The sequence below is a fragment of the Microcaecilia unicolor genome, chromosome 2 (genome assembly GCF_901765095.1).
Source record: "Microcaecilia unicolor chromosome 2, aMicUni1.1, whole genome shotgun sequence".
In the NCBI taxonomy this organism is placed as follows: Eukaryota; Metazoa; Chordata; class Amphibia; order Gymnophiona; family Siphonopidae; genus Microcaecilia; species Microcaecilia unicolor.
This window is the reverse complement of record NC_044032.1, coordinates 654,249,823-654,271,489: the sequence shown is the minus strand read 5'-3', so window position 1 is coordinate 654,271,489 and position 21,667 is coordinate 654,249,823. Positions and strand designations below refer to the sequence as shown.

Genomic DNA, 21,667 nt, shown 5'->3' with positions numbered 1-21,667 from the left:
TGCAAGGATCTTTATTTTCCTTTTAAACTTTACCCTCCGTCGCCGCCTCGCCGGAATCCGAGCGTCACTGAAAGCGCTCCTCCTCTCCCGAGTCCCCCCGACGTCTCTAGCAGAACGCAGCAGAACTGGAGCTCTTCCTGATTCGTTCATTCTCAGTGTCCCGCCCTCGAGGGCGGGACACTGAGAATGAACAAATCAGGAAGAGCTCCAGTTCTGCTGCGTTCTGCTAGAGAGTGGGACTCGGGAGAGGAGGAGCGCTTTTAGTGACGCTTGGATTCCGGCGATGGAGGCGGGTAAAGTAAAAAAAAAAAACGAAGAGCCATCCTTGGTTGGGGGGTGAAAAAGAGGGCGCCAGGGCAGGCAGGCAGTTGAACGCGGGAGGGTAAGGGAGAGAGGACCTGGACATGGATGGCAGGGCAGGGATGATGAATGGAGGGGGCAGGGGAGAGGAGCATGGATGGGAGGGGGCTCAGGGAGAGATGGGAATGGCTGGATAGGGATGATGAATGGAGGGGGCAGGGGAGAGGAGCATGGATGGGAGGGGGCTCAGGGAGAGAGGGGAATTGCTGGATAGGGATGATGAATGGAATGGAGGGGGCAGGGGAGAGGAGCATGGATGGGAGGGCAGGGCTCAGGGAGAGAGGAGAAATTGCTGGACATGGAGGGCAGGGGAGAGAGGAGAAATGTTGGGCAGGAATGGAGGGAAGGAAAGACAAAGGAAGGAGATGCACATGGATGGAGGGGAAGGGATAGAGGAGAAATGCTGGACATGGATTTAGGGGAGGGGAGGAAAGTAGATGCACATGGAAGGAGAAGAGTGAGAAGAAATGCTGGATATGCATGGAGGGGAAATTACTGAATTTAAGGACTGGATCGGAACACTTTGAAGGCAGATGCTGAAACTGGAGAAAGGATAGGAACAGGGCTACAGATGGTAGACAGGACACATAAGGACACAGGAGGATGGTGGACATGGTGAGAGAAAAAATATCAAATGGAAAGAAGACACTGCATAAAACAGAAGACACTGGGACCAAAGCGAATAGAAAAAAACAAATGATCAGACAACAAAGGTAGAAAAAAGTATTTTATTCAGAATGTATTAATTGGAATATGTCAGCTTTTGGAAATGTGCATCTGTGATATTTTGCATGCAAGTTTCAATTTTTCTAGTATTGCTGCATGCTGAGTCTGACTTCTTGAGGTAACTTTCCAGTTTATTTTGCCTTCATATCTGTTGTGTCATGTGTTTTTCATGCGTGATCAAGGTGCAGTATCCTGCTAGCATGTAGCATTTGCAGCCCTTTTTGTTTTGTTATTTTCAGGAGGTAGTGTATTGGTGTTTTAGAGCCTGGTGTAATTACAGTGCTGTCTTTCCACGCATAAGGTTGTAGCTCGTCCCTGTCCTTGGAATTAGTGCTGTTATGATTTGGTAAGGTTATGAGTGTGTTTTTGCACAAGTTTGTGTATAGTGTTTTGCAGTGGAGAGATTGTGTGTCCGCACCTCTGACCCCCCCGGGGTTATGAGAATTGGAACTACTAATTGTAGTGGACTTGAACTGAATAATTTCTGGGGGGGGGGGTTCATGATAGCATTGTGCTTATTATTTCAATCAGTTTTTCTGTACAAGTTTAGCTTGGGCTGGGGGCGGGGCTAGGATGGGGCCCCACCAAATTGGTCTGCATAAGGCCCCGCACTTGCTAAGACCGGCCCTGGGAAGAAGAACAGGAGAAAAACAGACCAGACGTAAAAAACTCACCTTTACGTGAGAAAACCGAATGATCTAAAAAACTCACTGTCTTCTGCACCACTAAAACTATACAGCACAGTGAGACCACCCACATGCACTAAATCGCGAATTAATAATAATGAACCCAGACCTGACCCTCTTAGCTGTAAATCCAAAAAATCAGTCCAAGGCACCTCCCCCTAAATTCCAGAGCATTTTCAAAATCCTTCAGCTGTTCAACATCCATAAAAGACATGCAAAACACTTTTACTTATTCTAAACGTTCAGCTCCTGACAGGAAAACGTTTTTCACAGTTGGAGTGTCAAGTTATCCCTTGTCTTGGTTTCTGTGAAGATCACCTAGCAGGGATATGAGGACCGTTTCTGTTCCATAACCGGGTCTGAATCCAGATTGACAAGGATCTAGCCTGTTATTCTTTTCTAGCCATTCATTAAGTTGAACACAGACTGTTTGTTCTATGAGTTTCCCTAGAAAAGGGATGTTGGATACTGGCCTGTAACTTTCAAGTTTGTCCTGGTCAAGGTTATTTTTCTTCAGCAGAGGGCGAACTACTGCCCTTTTTAATGTTGGTAGTTGCCCATTACATCCATGTAAGGCGAAGACACAATGCTAGTCCATGGATGGGGTGGGGAGAGAAGAAGAAATGCTGGTCCGTGGGGGGTGGGGGGAGAGAAGAAGAAATACTGGTCAATGAAGAGAAGAAATACTGGTTAATGAAGAGGAAAAATACTCATCTATGAGGGGGGAAGGAGAAATGCTAGACCAGTGGGGGAGAGAGACTGAAGGAGAAATGCTGGACCAATGAGTGGCGTAGAGGGAAGGAGATATGCTGGACCTTAGGTGGGGGGGAGAAGGAGAAATCTGAACCAGCAGGGGAGCGAGAGGAAAAAGAAATGCTGGACCACTGAGCGAGGGAGAGGGAAGGAGAAATTCTGGATCTCAATGGGAGGGGAAGGAGAAATGCTAGATCTTGGGGTGGGGGGAGAAGGAGAAATGCTGGCCTTTGGGGGGGGGGGAGGTGGAAAAAAATGCTCGACTACTGGTGGAAGAGGAGTGAAGGAAAAATACTGAACCATTGTGGGTTGGGAGTGGGAAGAAGAAGAAATGCTGGACAGGGAGGACAGGGGAAAATAGGAAAAAAAAAGAAGGGAAGAAACAGTGGGATTCTAGTTACGATGTGGGAAAGAGTGAGGAGTTGATGAATATGAGGGGGGAAGAGAAGAATGAGAGAGGGAAATTCTTACTGGGGGGAAGGAGAGAGGGAGAAGAGAGAGAGAAAGGAAGGAAGAATATTCACTGTTAGGGGTATAGGAGAAGCTGCACTGTTGGGAAGGGAGGGAAGAGGGGACAGGAAAATGCTAGGCTACAAATGTGGAGAGGAGAGAGAGAGTGAAGGTGTTTGGCTACAAGAGTGGGGAGTGGATAGAGAGGAAAGATGTTGGGGCTATAAGGGTGGGGGTGGAGAGAAGGAGAGAGAGAGACAGACAGACAGACAGACAAGATCCTGGGCAGTGGAGAGATGGAGAAAGAGAGGCTGAGCTACAAAAGTCGAGGGACGAGAGGTGCTGAACATGATGGAATTATGGGGGGAAAGCCATAGGGGGTTGTCAAGGAGATCAGTATGGGAGAGCTAAGAACTTAGAAAAGGAGATGGAAAATTGATAAGTAGATGAAAAGTAAAAATAAGGTCGTGAAGAACTAGAGGATGAGAAAAAGGGTGAAATTTGAGTACACAACTACTGATCTGCTCTGTTTGTTTCCACAGCCCTAATTATTGCCAATTACAATTCTTTGCCCTGAAGGAGGGAAATAGAAGGAATGTGTAGAGGAAGCTGCTGGACTAGAAATCTGTTTATTTGGAACCCAAAGCTGTACAAAGTTAATCATCAAATGGAATGGGCGGATCTTCCAGATCATTAGGCAGCATATATGCCCACATGAGGAAACGTACAACATCTGGCTGAACTGACCAATTGATCTGAGCCAGCAAGTAAAATAAATTGTTTAGGAAGGTCAATAGGTGTTTAATGGTAATATTCTGTAAGCAACTTCAAAATAAGATAAATTACCAGCTATATATGCCTTTTAGTACAGTGGGGATGAATCCTGCAGCCTCACCAACAAGTTGGATGGGGTGTGAGAACAGGGGAAGTTTTAACTGTTACTAGTGAGAATGTCTGACAATTAGGCACTTCTGGAAGAAAGTCCAACACAACGACGGGACCAATGCCTGGGAACGTCTTGTTGGGTAATAGAGGAACAGGTTCAGAACTGGGCAGTGGTGCAGTATTATGCCATTTCTCCTTATATTTATGTTGATGATTTGCTTCTTGTGGTCTCAGTTTCACAGGTTGATGTTGCTTTGGTACGGGCACAAGAACATGTGAATGCGGTAGCTATCTGGTTACAAGAACATCAACTGGCCTTAAATACAAAAAAGACAGAGGTTTGTTGGATCACTGGTGGTAAGGATCATCTATACCTAGAGATTAACTTGCTGGATGATACGGTGTTCGATTATCAACTGACTTTTGATGATCAGACGGCAGCTCTAGTTTGTCAGGGTTATAGGTGCTGCATAACTTGTGAGCCATTTAGGATTATATTGATGAGACGGGTATTGTGATTCTTTTATGTGCACTCTTTATGTCCCAGATTGATTATGCAAATGCGGTGTATGCAGGGATGACTGAGGTTAATTAAATTGTAAACCTTGCAGAATACTGCAGTTCATGTTTTGGGATGTGCTCTTAAGTCTATGTCACTCTGTTTTATATTTACTATCATTGGTTATCTGTACATTATAGAATTTTGTTTGAGTTCATGATCCTTACTCATAAGAGTATATTATGAAAAAGATTCCACAGTCCCTTGTTGAGGGGGAGTGGAGGAGTAGCCTAGTGGTTAGTGCAGCGGACTCTGATTCTGGGGAACTGGGTTCAATTCCCACTGCAGCTCCTTGTGACCCTGGGCAAGTCACTTAACCCTCCATTGCCCCTGTTACAAAATAAGTACCTGAATATATGTAAACCGCTTTGATTGTAGTTGCAAAAACCTCAGAAAGGCAGTATATCACATCCCATTTCCTTCCCCCCCCCCCCCCCCCTTATATTCCAGCTAGGAATTTGCATTCCCTGGATTTATTATTGTTCACTATCCCGCCTGTGACCAGTACTCGCTTGATGGCTACTAGGAAGTCTGCTTATTTTTATTTAGCACTTTCTTTGTGGAATAAACTCCCAGTGGAAGAACAGTCTTTGAAACAGTTTAAACGTGTACTTAAGGCTTATTATTTTACCCTTGTGCTTGGGGTTTCTATTTTTAGAGAATGAGAGCTGAGCTGTGTGCTTTGGATTTTATCTTAGTGTTTCGATGAGTATTTTGTTTTATATTGTCTTTGTCGTACTATTTAAAAATTGTAGTTCTTCTATGTTTTATATTTTGTTTTAACCTTGTACTCCGCTGTGATCGCTCTGAGGTAGAGAGCCAAGTGGTACAGCAAATTGAATAAACTGTAATTGTTTACCCAATTATGGCTGGCAGCAAAGTTCACTGTTGTAAAGACACAGACAAAAAGATGACCCCAAATAGTCTGACGTATGTACTACAAGAGGACCTGAAAATTTTCTGAATGAAATGGTCGCTGACTCGCTACTCATGTCTTTCTTACATTCAGACAGGCAAAAGGAAGCAATAATATGGATGGGTCTGGGGACACAGGATGAAGGAGGCTTGGATTTTTGTTAGCTCTGTTGAACTGAGATTTTCTTTAATGCATTTTGTGTGGTTTTACTTGGATTTTGAATAATTGGGTAAACAAGTGCTTTGTATACGAAAAAAAAATTAGGTGATAAAAAAAGGACTAGATAAAAAGTAAGCAAAAAGCTGTATCGTAGGAGAGAAAGTCTCTAGTAAAATAAGTTCATACCACCCATTCCCCAGGAGAGACTGGTTCTGACCGATCTGGAACCAAAGGAGAAGGAAGAAACTGAAAAAAGCTACATCATTTGGAGTCAATTACCTTCATTCCTCATTGCAGTTACATAATTGAACCATTCTTTTACGCTGGCAACCCCATGTGGGGGATTTTCATGGCGACGCCTTGTTATCTTGGTGATTGTTGCCATGGGACTTTCTAGTGCACCACAAGGTTTTGTGACCATTGTGTTGTGACCCAAATGAAAATCCAGTGTTTGGACAATGTATGTAGAACAATCGTTGGAACCTGTGTAGGACCACAAAATAGAGTATTAGGAATAAACTGTATGTTTTTGAGCAGAGTACAATTTAGTTATCATCATCCTTTTATGGAACACTAATAAAAAAGGCCCGTTTCTCAAAGAAATGAAACGGGCGCTAGCAAGGTTTTCCTCGGAGTGTGAATGTTTGAGAGTGTGTGTGTGTGAGAATGACTGAATGTGCGAGTGTGTGTGTGTGACAGAGAGAGAGTGAGACTGGGTGCGAGTGTGTCTGAGAGAGTGTGTGTGTGAGATTGAGAGTGTGTGCCAGGGGCCCCCCCTCAGTGTTCCAGGGTCGTCGTCCCCCCTCCCTCCGAGTTTCAGGGTCGTCATCCCCTCTCCCTCCCTCCCCCCTCCAAGTTCCAGGTTTGTCCTTCCGAGTTCTAGGGTCGTCCCCCCCTCCCTCCAAGTTTCAGGATCCCCCCTCCCTCCCTCCAAGTTCAAGGGTCCCCCCTCCCTCCCTCCCAGTTCCAGGGTCATCGTCCCTCCTTTCCTTCCAGTTCCAGGCCCCTCCCTCCGATTTTTAAAAGTCATCTTCACTTACCAAGTCAGGGTTATGGCGGCGGGCAGGAGCGGTAAAACGCGTGCAGGCTCAGCGCTTCTCTCTCTCTCAGCTGTGGTCCCACCCTTGCGGACACAGGAAATGAGGGTGGGACCACAGCTGAGAGAGAGAGAGAAGGGCCGAGCCTGCACGCGTTTTACCGCTGCTGCCGGCCGCCGTAAACCCAACTTCGTAAGTGAAGATGACTTTTAAAATTTGGAGGTAGGGGGCCTGGAACTGGAAGGGAGGGAGGGAGGAATGACGACACCCTCATGCGTGTGACGTTGCGTTCCTTTGCCTGGCAACTCTGCAGTGTGCCCTTCCCTCTCACTGTTCCACCATCGACGTCATCACGTTTTGACGCGAGAGCGGGACAGAGAGAGATGGTGACAGGCTTACGAACCCTTCACTGAAGTGTGCCACGGAGTCAGCTTGAGAACGTTGGAGGTGAAAAATTATTTTAGTAGATAAGAATAGCCATACTGGGTCAGACCAATGGTCCATCTAACCCAGCATTCTGCTTCCAATAGTGGCCAATTCAGGTCACAACTATCTGACAGAATCCCAAATAGTAGCAAGATTCATGCTACTGATTCCAGGGACAAGTGGTGGCTTTTCACATTTCGTTATTCAAAGAAAGTACTAAACCAGAACTGATTAAAATGTATTACACTTAGGATAAACTTCATTAGCACAACAAAGCAAAGAGAATTATGAGCATTTTACTTTGAGAATAAGTTGGACAAATCTTCACAGTTACAATTTTCACCTGCTGATATTCTAAGAAGGTGGCCGTGTGCACAAAATTTACCAAGAGAAAAAGAAGTGGCACTGGGGGAATTTCTGGGGTGTGGCTTTACCTTGACCAGTCAGGTCAGACATTTAGCACTGGTCACCCAAAATTACCAAGGTGCATTTGGTTAACCAAATATCATGCTTAAAGTAAACTGGAGAACATTATCTGGTTTAATTTACACTAGATATTCAGCCTGCATGAACACGAGCTAAATATTCAAAAAAGGTAATTAATTTGTAAAGGATTTTTTTTAATATAAATTTCTGTAGGATTTTCTAGAAAAATGAAAAGAGAGCTTTTTACATACCCTCTTCCAAAATCTTTTGTGCTTCTGTCCAAAATGCAATATTTGGTTCTTCAAGATGAAAGAGTGCCCACGATTTTGAACGGAAGTTAGGTCCATGAAAGCAAGCCAGTGTCATGTGATTTCCATGCAGGCTCATGGAGCCTCCTAACTGTACGGTATCTTCTGGCAACGGTATCTGAAATAAGGATATGTGACACCCAGACACCTTCTTTAACACTCCCGGCCAGTGACGGTGGTGGGCTGCATCCAACACTACATATCAGAGAACAAACAGAAATGGGATCGGTTAAAGTTAAAGCAGCACGCAGAAGAACAAGCCTCCACGGCAAACACCAAGGTCAACAACACAGTGGAGGAAGCAAAGACAGAAAGCAGCTGGTGCCAGCAATCCTTTATTAAACTTCTGGAAGACTCGACAAGGGCCATGTTTCGGCTGTGATGGCTGCATCAGGAGTCTCTACATAAAATTAACATAAAAACAAACATGCAATATAAAAACTAAATAAATACAAACAAACAAACAGATAAGATAAACGGCTGGCAGATAAAAATACTAAGCAAGTCAAAGCACATAATAATACAAGCAAACAATGCATGCATGCTAGTAAATATGCCTAAAAAGGTGATGGCAATGAATGTGTGTATAAAACAGGGGGTTACAAAAGGGGGATAATTGTAAAACAGAGGTTGCAACATGAAATAATTAAAATAATAGGAAGGAGAAAAAATGACATCACAATCAGAAATATATGTACACAAATATGTTTAAATAATGACATATAAAATCCCTAATTGAAAACTGGACCAAATACCTTCTTACCAAATAAATTGTGATAATTGTAACCCCTATCTCCAGGTCTGTGCTTATCACCCCCTACCAAATACAGCGCTTTTGGGTTTCTACACCCCTTGTGCATCACATTTTAACTACCAAACATTATCTCTTCTAATCTGTTAGATCACTTCTCATGTTGTCCACTCCCTCTGGGGTGTCTATTCTGTTGCAAATCTTCATGTCATCCACAAAAGGGCAAACTTTCCCTTCTAACCCTTCAGAAATGTCACTCACAAAGATATTGAATAGAATCAGCCCCAATACTAATCTTTGGGGCACTCCACTGTTCACCCCTTTCTTTCCTGAGTGAATTCCATTCACTACCACCCTTTAATGTCTGTCAGTCATCCAGTTTTCTGATCCATGTCACCACTTTGGGTCCTAATTTCTGCCATTCAACTTGTTCATAAACCTCCTATGAAGAACTGCTGTAGTCCAAATAGACCACATCCAGCACATGCCCTTGATCAAATTCTCTGGTCACTCAGTCAAAGAAACCATTCAAATTTGTTTACGATTTTCCTTTGGTAAAACCATGCTGCGTCGGATCTTGTAAGCCATTTGATTCCCAGGAAGTTTATTATCCTTTTCTTCAACAGCCTCCATTATTTTTCTACCACCGAAGTGAGGCTTACCAGACTGTAGTTTCCTATTTCTTCTCTGTCACTATTTTGTGGAGAGAGACCACATCTGCCCTTCTTCAATCCTGTGGAACCTCCCCCGTCTCCACATATCTATTATACAAAAATCCCCATCCCATTTCTCAGGCCTACGAACTCCTCCCTGATCAACACTCATCCCCTCAAAATCCAAATCCCTTCTTTCTCTGACAATTTCCTGTTTACTTTCCCCACGCATGCTCCAAGTTTCTGATTTTTTATTTTTTTCTAATCTTCCTGCTCCCTCTCAACCAGCTCCAACATATGCCATCTGCCTCTTTCCCCAACGCAGAATAGGTTTTTCTCTTTGTATGCACATCTTACCTCTGTGGGATGTATGCTGCAGGAAGTCTTGCTGCTGTATGTTTGTGCAGCGCTGCGTACGCCTTGTAGCGCTATAGAAATGCTAAATAGTAGTAGTAGTACTGTTTATTTCCCTTCTTTGTCTGCACATGAACATGCTGAAAGTAGCAAGGGTAGGCCCAGCTATGATGCTGGTCTTGCAATGAATGAAATCAGCTTTAGAGTCGGGCCTGTCTGCACATTTTCAGCATGCTCATGTACAGGCATAGATAGAAACACAGAACCATGATGGCAGATAAAGGCCAAATGGCCCATGCAAGTCTGCCCATCCTCTGTAACCCCTAACTCTTCCTTTTCCTAAGCGATCCCACGTGCTTATCCCATGCCTTTCTAAATTCTGACACAGTCCTCGACTCCACAACCTCCACCAGGAGGCCATTCCACGCCTCCACCACCCTTTCTGTGAAATACTACTTTCTTAGATTACTCCTAAGCCTATTCCCTCTTAACGTTATCCCTTGAGATATTTAAACATATCTATCATGGCAGCTGCTGAGGGGCAAGATTTCCTACAGGTCATGCATGGCCCCAACACTACCAGAAGAAACTGCAGCTGTCCTGCAGAGCTGATGGGGATGACAGAAAACACTCCAGGGTCCCGTCAGAAGAGGAAAGAGTGGTAGGAGGTCAGGCCTGTGACACAACTCCCTGTGCTTCACGACACATGATTGACAATCACTACCCTAGAGCTACCAGGAGGTTCAGTTAAGTTGCTTTGTGCCCTCACATTGCTCACTGGAGTTTTTCTCTAAGTTGTTGATCACAGACTTTGAAGGGAGGTAGGAAACTGGCCCCCAGGTAGACAATGCCCGTTTGCTGGTGTCAAATTGCTGAGTGAAGAACTCTTGCAGTTTCATTCCTATTTTTATCAGGTCTGGAGTGCTTGATCGTGAAATCATAACCTGGAAAATATCCCACTGCAGGTCTCCGTGGATGAAAATCTCACTAGAAAAAGAAAAACACAACATTATCCTGATTTCCTTTAAATACATTTGTATAAAGCACATAAATTGCTGATAATCAATTCTGGAATTCTGGTTTTAAAACTCCACTCCTTTGAGCTGTTGCTAACAGATACCAGTACCATCATGATTAGATGAGGAAATTTAACCTTCTCAGTTAACACAGAATCCCTCTGGGCACTAAGGGGTAGATGCATCAAGCAAACGTAAAAAAATCAAAATCTGTCGCGCATCTCTCTCCTCCTGGGCCCGCCCCTGTCTGACGTCAGTAACCTACGTAGGTTACTGACGTCAGACAGGGGCGGGCCCAGCAGGAGAAAGACGCGCCATCGAAGCTGGGCGAAGGCAGGCATCAGCTGTCTTCTTGCCCGTGCAGCGCCTTCGGACAGAGGAGAGAGGCGCTGCACGGGCCCGGTAAGAGGGAGGGGGGCCCGATGGAGGAGGGGAATGGCGGCGACGACCCCAAAAGGGGGCGGGGCACAGGACGGAGGATGTCGGGAGGCGGAGCTGAGGTGAGAGAGTAGTGAGGAAGGGAGGGGGGCAGGGGCTGCTTGAATTTTGCTTTTTCGGGGTGGGGGGAGCGGCGGAAAGTGGGGAGCAGCGGGGGGGGGGGGGGCAAGGCCGTCCGTACAGGACGCCTCGGACGAGCGCCCTTGCCCCCTCCCGACCCTTTTTTAATTTTTTTATTTGATGAGTTTTCTGAGGTCCTTTGGACCAATCACAGCGCTTTTAGCTCTGCTAATGCGCTGGGATTGGCTCAAAGTTTGTTTGTTTTTTAACTTTACACTTTTTCCTGGCACAGAGCTGTCCTAACGAGAGGTCCAGACCTCTCGTTAGATTTCCTGCCTTTTTCCTGCGTAAAGGCAATCAGAAAAGGTTAGTGCATGTCGTTTCAATGGGGTTTTCACACTAATTGCTCATCTCCATTCCGTTTTCGTTAGCTGCTGGCTTCCTCGGTAAAAGCCCTTTGATGCATGCAACGGATCAAATTTTCCTCGTTGGAGAGTCATTAAAGGCTCATTTAGCTTTAGTGCATCTGCCCCTTAATGTGAACTAGCCAATAAAGGCTCAGTGTGTTCACTGATTATCTAAACCAAGGCAAGGTGTGAACACAAAGTAGGCAGAAATCTATATGATACCTGCAAGGCTGAATGATGGCATAGAAACATGATTCTATAAGTCTCCTTACTGGAATCGAACTCATGTGACTAATCTTTTAATGAAGTAAAATAAGAAATCATTTGGACAGGTCTAGCGGGATGATAAGGAAGCATATTAATTCTGAAAATAGACTTTTGCTTTATCCACAGAAACTTGAAAATTAGTTTTGCGGAAAGGGTGGTGGATGCCTGGAATGCCCTCCCGCTGGAGGTGGTTGGGATAAACAGTGACCGAATTCAAAAAGGTGTGGGAGAAACCTAGAGGATTCTTATCACAGCAAAACAAATGACTGAGGGGTGTAACCTGCACAGAGCAGCAGGTATGGTTTTTAGCCACCTTATCTGCTATGTATTAAGCTAAGTTGATCGCTTCTGGGCAAGTACCTTTTATCCGAAATGCTTGCATCCAGTGTAGTGCACAGGTTTACGTTCCATTCATCTTGCAGTTTCAGATCCGCATTACTGAAGATTCCCATGAGAATGCTGGATCCCATGTAGTCAACACGCGCTTCAGTGGAACCCATGGTAATCTGAATTTTATGACTGGGTTGCTGGTTTGGATGTTCAGAAATATGAGCTGAAAACAGAATTACATGTGATGGTGCAGTTCTAACAGTCATATTATTATTACTATTACATTTGTACCCCGCATTTTCCCACTCAAAGCAGGCTCAATGCGGCTTACATAGTAATAGGGATTACAGAATATCGGTGAGAAAATAAAAGTTAAATATAACAGAATAACAAAAGTGATAGGTAGGTAGAGAAGGACAGGGGTGAAGGAGTAGGAGAGGTGTAAGCAAGGGTGGAAGAGGCAGGAGAGGGATGGGTACAGGATAAGCAAATGGAACAGTCATACTGTAAATACTGGTGGGAATTGTTTTTAAAATATTTGTATATTCCCATGGTGTCCCGCCCAACCCATGCCAAGAACACACTGCTTTTGATCTGCATGTCCTGAGGCAATTCTACATGTAAATCACTGCATCCTAATATTGATATTTACATATTTATGCAAATCTACAGCCACATGTAGAGTTACCATGCAAAGATTGAAAATGACCTTCTTATTCTCATCTAATAACGCATTGATAAAGATAAGGCGAGCAAATTGAATGTTATAATTGCTTTTTGTTTACTCTTAATATTACACAGATGGAAAATGTAATGAAATATCCTTTCACCAATAAAAGGTATTACAAATTGCAAAGAACAGAGTTTTCTCCAGAAGTATACAGCCTATTATAAAAATACAATATTCATCACCTGCACAAAAATTAAATTACGGCTTCTCCTGTTCATTTATTTGCCAGTTTCATGGCTTTTTTTTCTATTTACTTACCAACCATCTCCAGGGTGTTAACATCTATGGTTCCACCAACTACACCACCTCTAGAGTCTAGTTGAGATCTTCCTAGACCAACAGACATACTAATCTCTCTATCCCGATTGCTGCCCACCGAGAGACGGCCCTGGCTTTTCAAGCCACTGGTAGTCCACCTGAAAAAGAGAGAAGGGGTGAATGCCATGGACTGCTCATGCCACATCAGGACCCTACCGATGTACAGTTCCACCCTGTGCAACTCACTCACTCACTGGTGGGTTCCTACCCCACCCACTTAATCATCGTCAATGAGAGCAATTTTTCAGCCCCTCCATATTTGCGCACTGTGCGGTCATACTACTTACATGACCACTGCTACAGCACTGCCAGGAACTCTACTGGAGTATGGAAAATAATAAAATGTGCAGCCATAACAGTATAATTTTACTTTTGGACTAGGCTATTTCTGCATCCAGTTCTATTATGTACTGGTGCCATACTCCATTCTCCTCAATAGACCAACTCTACACACATGGAACACAAGGATGCTTACACAGTACTGCTCATTAAATTCTTTTTTTTAGAAACTCACATATAAATAACCTTTATTAACACAATCTTAGAAAATTTCCAATTACATCAAAATTCTCTTCTTAAAATGCTAATGTCTCACATTCACTCTCATATACACAACCATGCTCAGAAACCTATTGTTGATACACAATAACATTTGCGATAACCTTCTCATTACAGGACCTGTTTACTAAGCAGCACTAACTTTTTACCGTGCACTAAAAATTAGCACGCACAAACGACAGAGCTACCCATTATATTCCTACGGGTGTCTCTAGCATTAGCGTGCGCTGAAATGTTTGCATGCCTACAGTGCGGTTTCATAAACAGAGCCCTAAATTCTGACCCCTTTTCAGTTTGCTAGAGACACAGAAATAGTACACTGGGAGGCCAACATTTAACACTTGTTGTCCAAGTCAGTAAGGTTCCTCTTCTCTTCTAAAGCCCTCCCACTTGCTTAATTTTGGTTAAATGCACAGAAATGATGTACACTCAAGAATCACTTTACATATTTTGGTGACCAGAGAACTGGATCGCGGGAAAGCGATATGACGTATTTAGATTTTAGCAAACCCCTTTGACAACATTCTGCATATAAAAAACTTGTTAAAAAAAAACCCTGAGTGAAAAGGAAATGACGTCACGCACCAAAGTGGAGGTCTAATCGAGGAGCTCCGCCGGAGCTGATAAGAAACAGCGCTTAAAAACTTACCCCCGCACCGAGCGACAGATCGGGAGTGCGTCCCTCTGGGTTATGCCACCTAAAAAGACGTTTGAGCGCTTCCGCTTCACTCCGGAGCGTCGCGAAAAAGTGAGATTTGTTGAAGGGAGAAATTCAAGGTTTCCTCAAAGGTCAAGTGATAATAGGGGGTGACTTTAACATAGCCCGGGATGCGGATTTGGATCACTCCAAAGGGAGAAGTGGCGCAGGAGGGTCGGGGCGCAAAGCAATGCTGTCTTTCTTGAAAGGGTGTGAAGTGGTGGATGGATGGAGATTGTTGCACGAGGCTCAAAGAAATTATACACATTACTCACACACCGCCCAGTCATATGCTCGATTAGATAGTATATGGGTACATCGCAATAGCTGGCATCTGTTAGAAGAGGCAGAGATAAAGCCATGCCAGGTTTCTGATCATGCTCCGGTTTGGATAAGGCTTAAGGGGCTGGAAGGTAGAAGGAGGAGGGGGGGCTCTGGAAACTAAATGAAACACTACTGGGAGATGAAACAGTGAGAGAAGATGTCCGGGGGGCCATAAAGGAATTTTACCAGTTTAATGATAATGGTGAAGTAGCGGATGGGTGCTTATGGGACGCCATGAAAGCTGTGGTGAGGGGAGTCTTTATTAAATGGGGGGCTCGGAAAAAAAGAGAGAGGGGGCGAAAATCCCTGGAGTTACTTACATGCCTTGTGCAGTTGGAGAAACAACACAAAAGACAACCCTCCAATAAGTTGGGGGAGGAGCTTAAAGAGGTGCGGGGGGCACTGGCACAGTTGCAAATGATAGATATTGAGTATATGCAAACTAAGTTGAAACAGAGAACCTTCGAATTTGCAAATAAATCTAGTGCGCTTCTGGCGCGCAGGTTACGGGCTAGGAGAGTTAAGACACTTATCCAAAAATTAAAGGATGGTAAAGGGGGTTGGTACTATGAAGACACAGATATAGCTGAAAGCTTCAGGTTGTATTACGAACAATTATATATGTCTGGGAGGGAAATAGATAGGGAAGGGATGGGGCTATTTCTCAACCGGATGCAGTTGCGCCATCTTGATGTAGCAGAACAAGCGCGATTGGGGGAGCCGATCCGATGGGGGGAAGTGAAGGGGGTAATTAAGAATCTTCCTAATGGGAAGGCCCCAGGGTTGGACGGCTTCACCGCGCGGTTCTTTAAGGGTTATGCTGAAGAACTAGGGCCACAGCTGGTTCGCCTGGGGAATGGAGTATTGGAGGGAAAGGAGTTGGCGAACTCAATGATGGAGGCAGGGATCTCTCTGATATTGAAACCGGGTAAGGACCCCACTAATTGTGGGTCATATCGTCCTATTTCCTTACTGAATGTGGACGTAAAGATTGTGGCCAAAGTATTAGCAAACAGGTTGGGGCGGGTTTTGCCGGGTCTCATAGGGGAGGATCAGTCGGGGTTTATCCCAGGCCGACAGGTGGGGGATAATATACGCCGTACCCTGCATTTACAGTGGGAAGCACAACAGTGGCTCCCGGGAGCCATGATGCTGGCGATAGACGCTGAAAAAGCGTTTGATAGGGTGGAATGGGAGTTTCTGAGGGAGATGATGCGGCGTATGGGTATCGGGAAGAACTTTAGTAGGTGGATAACAGCTTTATATAGAGCCCCAGCAGCCTGTGTTCAGATTAATGGCCAGTATACACCATTTTTCAAGATATGACGGGGGACTAGGCAGGGTTGCCCCTTGTCTCCACTATTATTTGCCATTTATATTGAGCCTTTAGCTGAGATGATACGTAGACATCCCGAGTTCCAGGGCATTCGAGTGGGAAAGAAGGAACATCGCTTGGCTCTGTATGCAGATGATCTGCTACTTTATGTGACAGACCCAGGGAAGACGCTTGAGGTGGTGGAGGAGACGTTGAGGGCGTTTGGAAGGTATGCTGGTTTGCGAGTTAACACAGATAAATGTGAAGTTCTGGGCATTTCGGTCTCATAGGAAGAGGAAACTAGTTTGAAAAGTAGGTTTGCTTTTAAATGGTCCAAGAATTACATTAGATACTTGGGAGTTCTTATTCCCAAAGATTTGAATAAACGTTTTGTTCTTAATTATGGGAAAATAGTAGACCGCATTCGGTTGGAATTGTCTCAATGGAAGGGGATGTGGTTGTCCTGGTGGGGGAGGATGGCGGTCATTAAAATGAATACCCTACCTAGGCTGTTGTTTTTGTTCCAGTGCCTGCCGGTGGCGGTGCCCAAGGGGATACTGCGTCGGCTACAACATCAGATCCTCCAATTTGTCTGGGAGGGCAAGCACCCCCGGTTAGCAGGAAAAGTGTTATGGGGGGAAGTAGAAAGAGGGGGAAGAGCAGTACCGTGGTTGGAATGGTACTATCAGGTGGCGCAGATTAAAATGATTTTGGAGTGGGAACGGGAAAACTTAAAGCCAGCGGGCCAGGTGGAACAGGAGAGCTTTCCATGGCGGCAGTTAAAATTGGTATTATGGACTACAGAGGGAATGGGGGATAGGTTAATGGGGGTGGATAATCCATTCTTTAGGCATCTGCTGCAGGTCTGGGAAGAGTTTTGTGGAAAATGGGGACAAGGAGAGGGAGTATCTACTAGGGCGGGTATCCGCTGGGAGCCGAGATTCGGAGCAGGGAAAGACAATGGGGTCTTTTGGAGGTGGGACCACTTGGGCCTTTCGAGCTTTCGGGACCTGCTACAGGGGGATCAGATAAAAAAACTTTGAAGAATTGAGGCAACAGTATGGTCTCCCGGAGGAAGATTTTTTTTCCTATGCTCAGGTAAAGCTATTTATGGGTGCAATGGATTGGAGGCGGAGTAAGATACAAGAAAAGGAGAGCCTGGAGAATCTATGGGGAATACTACAGAGAGTGCCTAAATCCATTTCAGTGCTCTATAGATTCAATAGAGGTAGTGACCCAACTCCATTTCGCTTTAAGGGAGCGTGGGAATCAGATTTAAATTGTAAATTTAATGATCAGGAATGGGAAAAGATATGTAGGGAGGTCCAGAAGGCATCCACATGTCCCTTAGTGCAGGAAAATGCATATAAGGTACTCTCAAGGTGGTATTATACTCCTGAGAGAATTAAGCGAATGTACCCTACTGCTTCTGACCGGTGCTGGAGGTGTGGACAGGATAGGGGTACCTTTATACACATTTGGTGGTCCTGCTCAAGATTGCTACCTTTCTGGATAGCGGTGATAACAGCGCTGGTAAAAATGACTGGGGACTCTATGGTGTGTAGCCCGCAGGTGTGTTTGCTTGGAATGCATAATGAAAGTGAGTCTTGGGAATGGAGTAAGCTATTATGTTGGGGCCTGGCTGCGGCAAAGAGCTTGGTAGCTAGGAAGTGGAGAGATATCAATCCTCCTTCCATGGGCGAGTGGAGGGGGAAAATTGAACAACTCATAATGCTGGAGAGACTCACGGCATATCGCAGAGATGGAGAGCTGAGGCGTAAGAGGGGTTGGGCTCAGCTACAAAAGTGGGTGGAGACAATACAGTCATAATAGGATTTGGGAGGGTGGGGGGACGTGGGGGGGAGGGAGGGGGGGTTAGGGTGGGGAGGAATGGGAGATAAGGGGTACAAGGGGCAGTAAAGGTCTGGTAAGGTGTTTTGTCTTGAAGGGGAAGGGGGGGGGGGAGGATTGCCCTTTCCAGTTTACAGAGTACATGGGGTCTCGAGTTCGCACTCCTAGTTTTCTATTGTTGTAATGATAGAGATATAATGTAGTATAGAGTGGTTTGTACTTTGTTAAATTATGAGAAGTTGTTGTTTTACATACATTGTGGTGTAAATGCTTTCAAGCCTCTTTAATAAAAACGTTTAAAGTGAAAAAAAAACCCTGAGTACCTTTGCTACAGGCCCTAAAGTGATCAGCTGGATTAAAAACTGGTTGAATGAGTCAATACCAGTGGTGTGCTGCAAGGATTGGTTCTTGGTCCGGTTCTTTTTAACATTTATTGTAAGTGATTTTGCAGAAAGGCTGTCAAGGTTTGCCTCTTTGCGGATGACACCAAATCTGCAATAGGGTTAGACACTACTACTAATCATTTCTATAGCGCTACTAGACGTACGCAGCGCTGTACACTTGAACAAGAAGAGACAGTCCCTGCTCGACAGAGCTTACAATCTAATTAGGACAGACAGGACAAATAAGAGATAAGGGAAATACTAAGGTGGGAATGATAAAACATGGGTATTGAACAAGTAAGTAAGGGTTAGGAGTTAAAAGCAGCATCAAAAGGTGGGCTTTTAGCCTAGATTTGAAGACGGCCAGAGATGGAGCTTGAAGTACCGGCTCAGGAAGTCTATTCCAGGCATATGGTGCAGCAAGATAAAAGGAACGGAGTCTGGAGTTAGCAGTGGAGGAGAAGGGTGCAGATAAGAGAGATTTACCCAGTGAACGGAGTTCCCAGAGAGGAATGTAGGGAGAGATGAGAGTGGAGAGGTACTGAGGAGCTGCAGAGTGAATGCACTTATAGGTCAAAAAGAGGAGTTTGAACTGTGTGTGGAAACGAATAGGATGCCAGTGAAGTGACTTGAGGAGAGGGCTAATAGGAGTATAACGACACTGGCAGAATATTAGCCGTGCAGCGGAATTTTGAACAGATTGAAGAGGAGAGAGATGGCTAAGTGGGAGACCTGTGAGAAGCAAGAAGAAGTGGATAACATGAGGAGGGTTCTAGTGAAGCTTATTAGAATAGTCTAGAATTTGGCGGTTAAAATTTAATGCTAAAAAATGCAGGATCATGCATTTGAGCTGCAAAAATCTGAGGAGGTAGTGGTACAAGAAAGGAGAACTACTACTTCTGTGCACAAAAGTATAGCAAAACCTAGGGGTGATCACGTCTCATGATCTTAAGGTGGACAAATAGATTGAAAAGATGACGGCAAAAGCCAGATGGATGCTTGGGTGCATAGGGAGAGGCATGGTCAGAAGAAAAAAAATGTGATGATAGTACCTCTGCTGAGACCCCATTTAGAGTTCCTTGTACAATTCTGGAGACCATGCCTACGAAAAGATATATACAGGATGGAGTCGGTTTAGAGCAGGGGCGTAGCCAGACCTCGGTGAGAGAGGGGTCCAGAGCCCAAGGTGGGGGGGGGGGAGGCACATTTTAGCCCGCCTCCCCCAGCCCCGACCCCCCCTGCCGACCCCCCGCAAGGTATCTTTGCTGGTGGGGGTCCCCAACCCCCCGCCAGCCAAATTCTTATTCGTTTGCTGATCTGTGCTGCCATACTGTCTTCTTGAGTCCAGACGTCTGCACGTTCCTTTAAGTGAAACTGAGCATGCTCAGTTTCACTTAAAGGAACATGCAGGAAGTGCTGGACATCAGGACTCAAGAAGACAGCAGCATAGACCAGCAAATGTGCCGGAGACTGGCGCTGAAGAAGACTAAGGCCAGCAAAACCAGGGAGGCCAGGACTAAATCTGTGGAGGCCCATGCCCCCACCATGCCTACACCCCTGGTTTAGAGGGCAGCTACTAAAATGGTCAGTGGTCTTTGTCATAAAGCACATGGAGACAGACTTAAAGATCTTAATATGTACACTTTGCAAGAAAGAAGGCAAAGGGGAGATATGATACAGATGTTTAGCAGGCAAGTTTCTTTGAACTGAAAGGAAGCTCTGGAATTAGGGGGGATAGGATGAAGGTGAAAGGGGATAGACTCAGAAGAAATCTAAGGAAATACTTCTTTATAGAAAGGATGGTGGATGTGTGGAGATGAAGGCTGTACCTAAATTCAAGAAAGCATGGGACAAGCATATAGGATCTCTAAGGAAGAGGAAGGGACAGTGGATATTATGGATGGGCAGAGTGAATAGGCCTCTGCCCTCTAAATCTATAATCTTAGCACCTAACCGTAAGCATTATTTGCAAGCTAAGAATGCCAGAACTTACGCAAGTGAACATCTTTATCAGGGTCTCATTAGTCTCTTCCACAAACTAGCTGCATATTAGACAATGAGCCAGAAGGGATTTATAAGTGTGACCAAAGGAATGTGCCTCAATGTAGCACATGTCGCACACAAAGGGGTATGACTTGCCCCTTTGGCAAGCTCCTTTAGCACAACATCTAAGGAGCATGACATCTTATTTAGCATTCTTAGGTGATGTCATCTGTATGTGCCCAAGCTGTTCTGGCTGCTCCTCCCACCACAATCAATCATGAGTCACACAGAGCTGGATTGTTGTTAAGACGTTACAGATAATAAGTTTTTAGCTACTTGCACCGAAGGTGTCGTGTGGGTAATGGCTGGCAGACCACATTTGCCTCAGGAGCAGGTGGCTTATTTAGTTTTTTCAGGTGACATCATTTGTATGTGCCCAAGCTGATCTTTATTTTCCTCCTCCTCAGAAAAAAATCTTACACTAGGTTACTCCTCTGTTGGATGAGAACAGGCTACTTCTGTGCAATCTGAGGGATTATGTAACTGTCATGATCCTAAAGTTTGGGTACCTTCACCTGCTCCAAAGATGCCTGTGACTTCAAGCTATGTTTCAAAGCTTCCAGCTCCTGGTATTCCAGCCTTGGTTTCAGGGGCTCTTCTACTGCAAACTCCAGTTCTAGAGACTCCAGCCCTGGCTGTTCCTGATTCTGCAGAGAGCTGAGCTCTAGACACTCCATTTTCCATGGTGGTTTCTGCTTCTGTGCCAGAGACCCTTGCTCCAGAGAATCCAATTTTCACAGTTCCAAACCTAGCTTCAAGAAATCTGCATTTCTGAATCCAGCTTCCAGGATCTTGAGGCTTATCCCAAAGATATTTGAACCAGAGATTCCTTATTTGGCAGCTTGAGCCCTAATGATATTATTGCTACATCATTTTGAACCTGTGTGGCAATGGGGCTGGTAGTGAAGGGCAATCACTCATACCCTGGACACTATACCACCACTGATACTCTTGGTAAATTCTGGGGGGTGGGGGACTGGCTGCTCCTTTGGAGGGAGGAGGGGGTGATGCTGACTCTTGAAGGGGTATGGGTGAAATACAGTGCTTAAACATGGTGCTAGGGGAGGGGGTTCAGAGGAGGTTGGAAATAGACGTCAGGTATTTTTTTCTTTGTTTGGGCAGCATCCACAGCACCTATTAACAAAATTGCCCTGGAACAAAACTTTATAAAAATAAAACGAATGGAGTGGAGGAGTGGCCTAGTGGTTCGGGTGGTGGACTTTGGTCCTGGGGAACTGAGTTCGATTCCCGGCACAGGCAGCTCCTTGTGACTCTGGGCAAGTCACTTAACCCTCCATTGCCCCATGTAAGCCGCATTGAGCCTGCCATGAGTGGGAAAGCGCAGGGTACAAATGTAACAAAAATAAAATAGATACTATTGGAGATTCTACATGGAATGTTGCTACTATTGGAGATTCTACATGGAATGTTGCTATTCCACTAGCAACATTCCATGTAGAAGGCTGCGCAGGCTTCTGAGT

The 21,667-nt window shown here is 45.0% G+C and overlaps 1 protein-coding gene across 1 annotated transcript in view; it reads right to left on the bottom strand.

Moving 5' to 3' along the window:
* Positions 1-21,667, bottom strand: part of KIAA1109 (KIAA1109 ortholog) — a 452,391-nt gene that overhangs the window by 27,830 nt on the left and 402,894 nt on the right. The window contains 5 exon segments of the mRNA XM_030191772.1: positions 5,774-5,977; positions 7,635-7,886; positions 10,219-10,436; positions 11,998-12,190; positions 12,956-13,113. Coding sequence (XP_030047632.1) covers positions 5,774-5,977; positions 7,635-7,886; positions 10,219-10,436; positions 11,998-12,190; positions 12,956-13,113 — 1,025 coding nt within the window.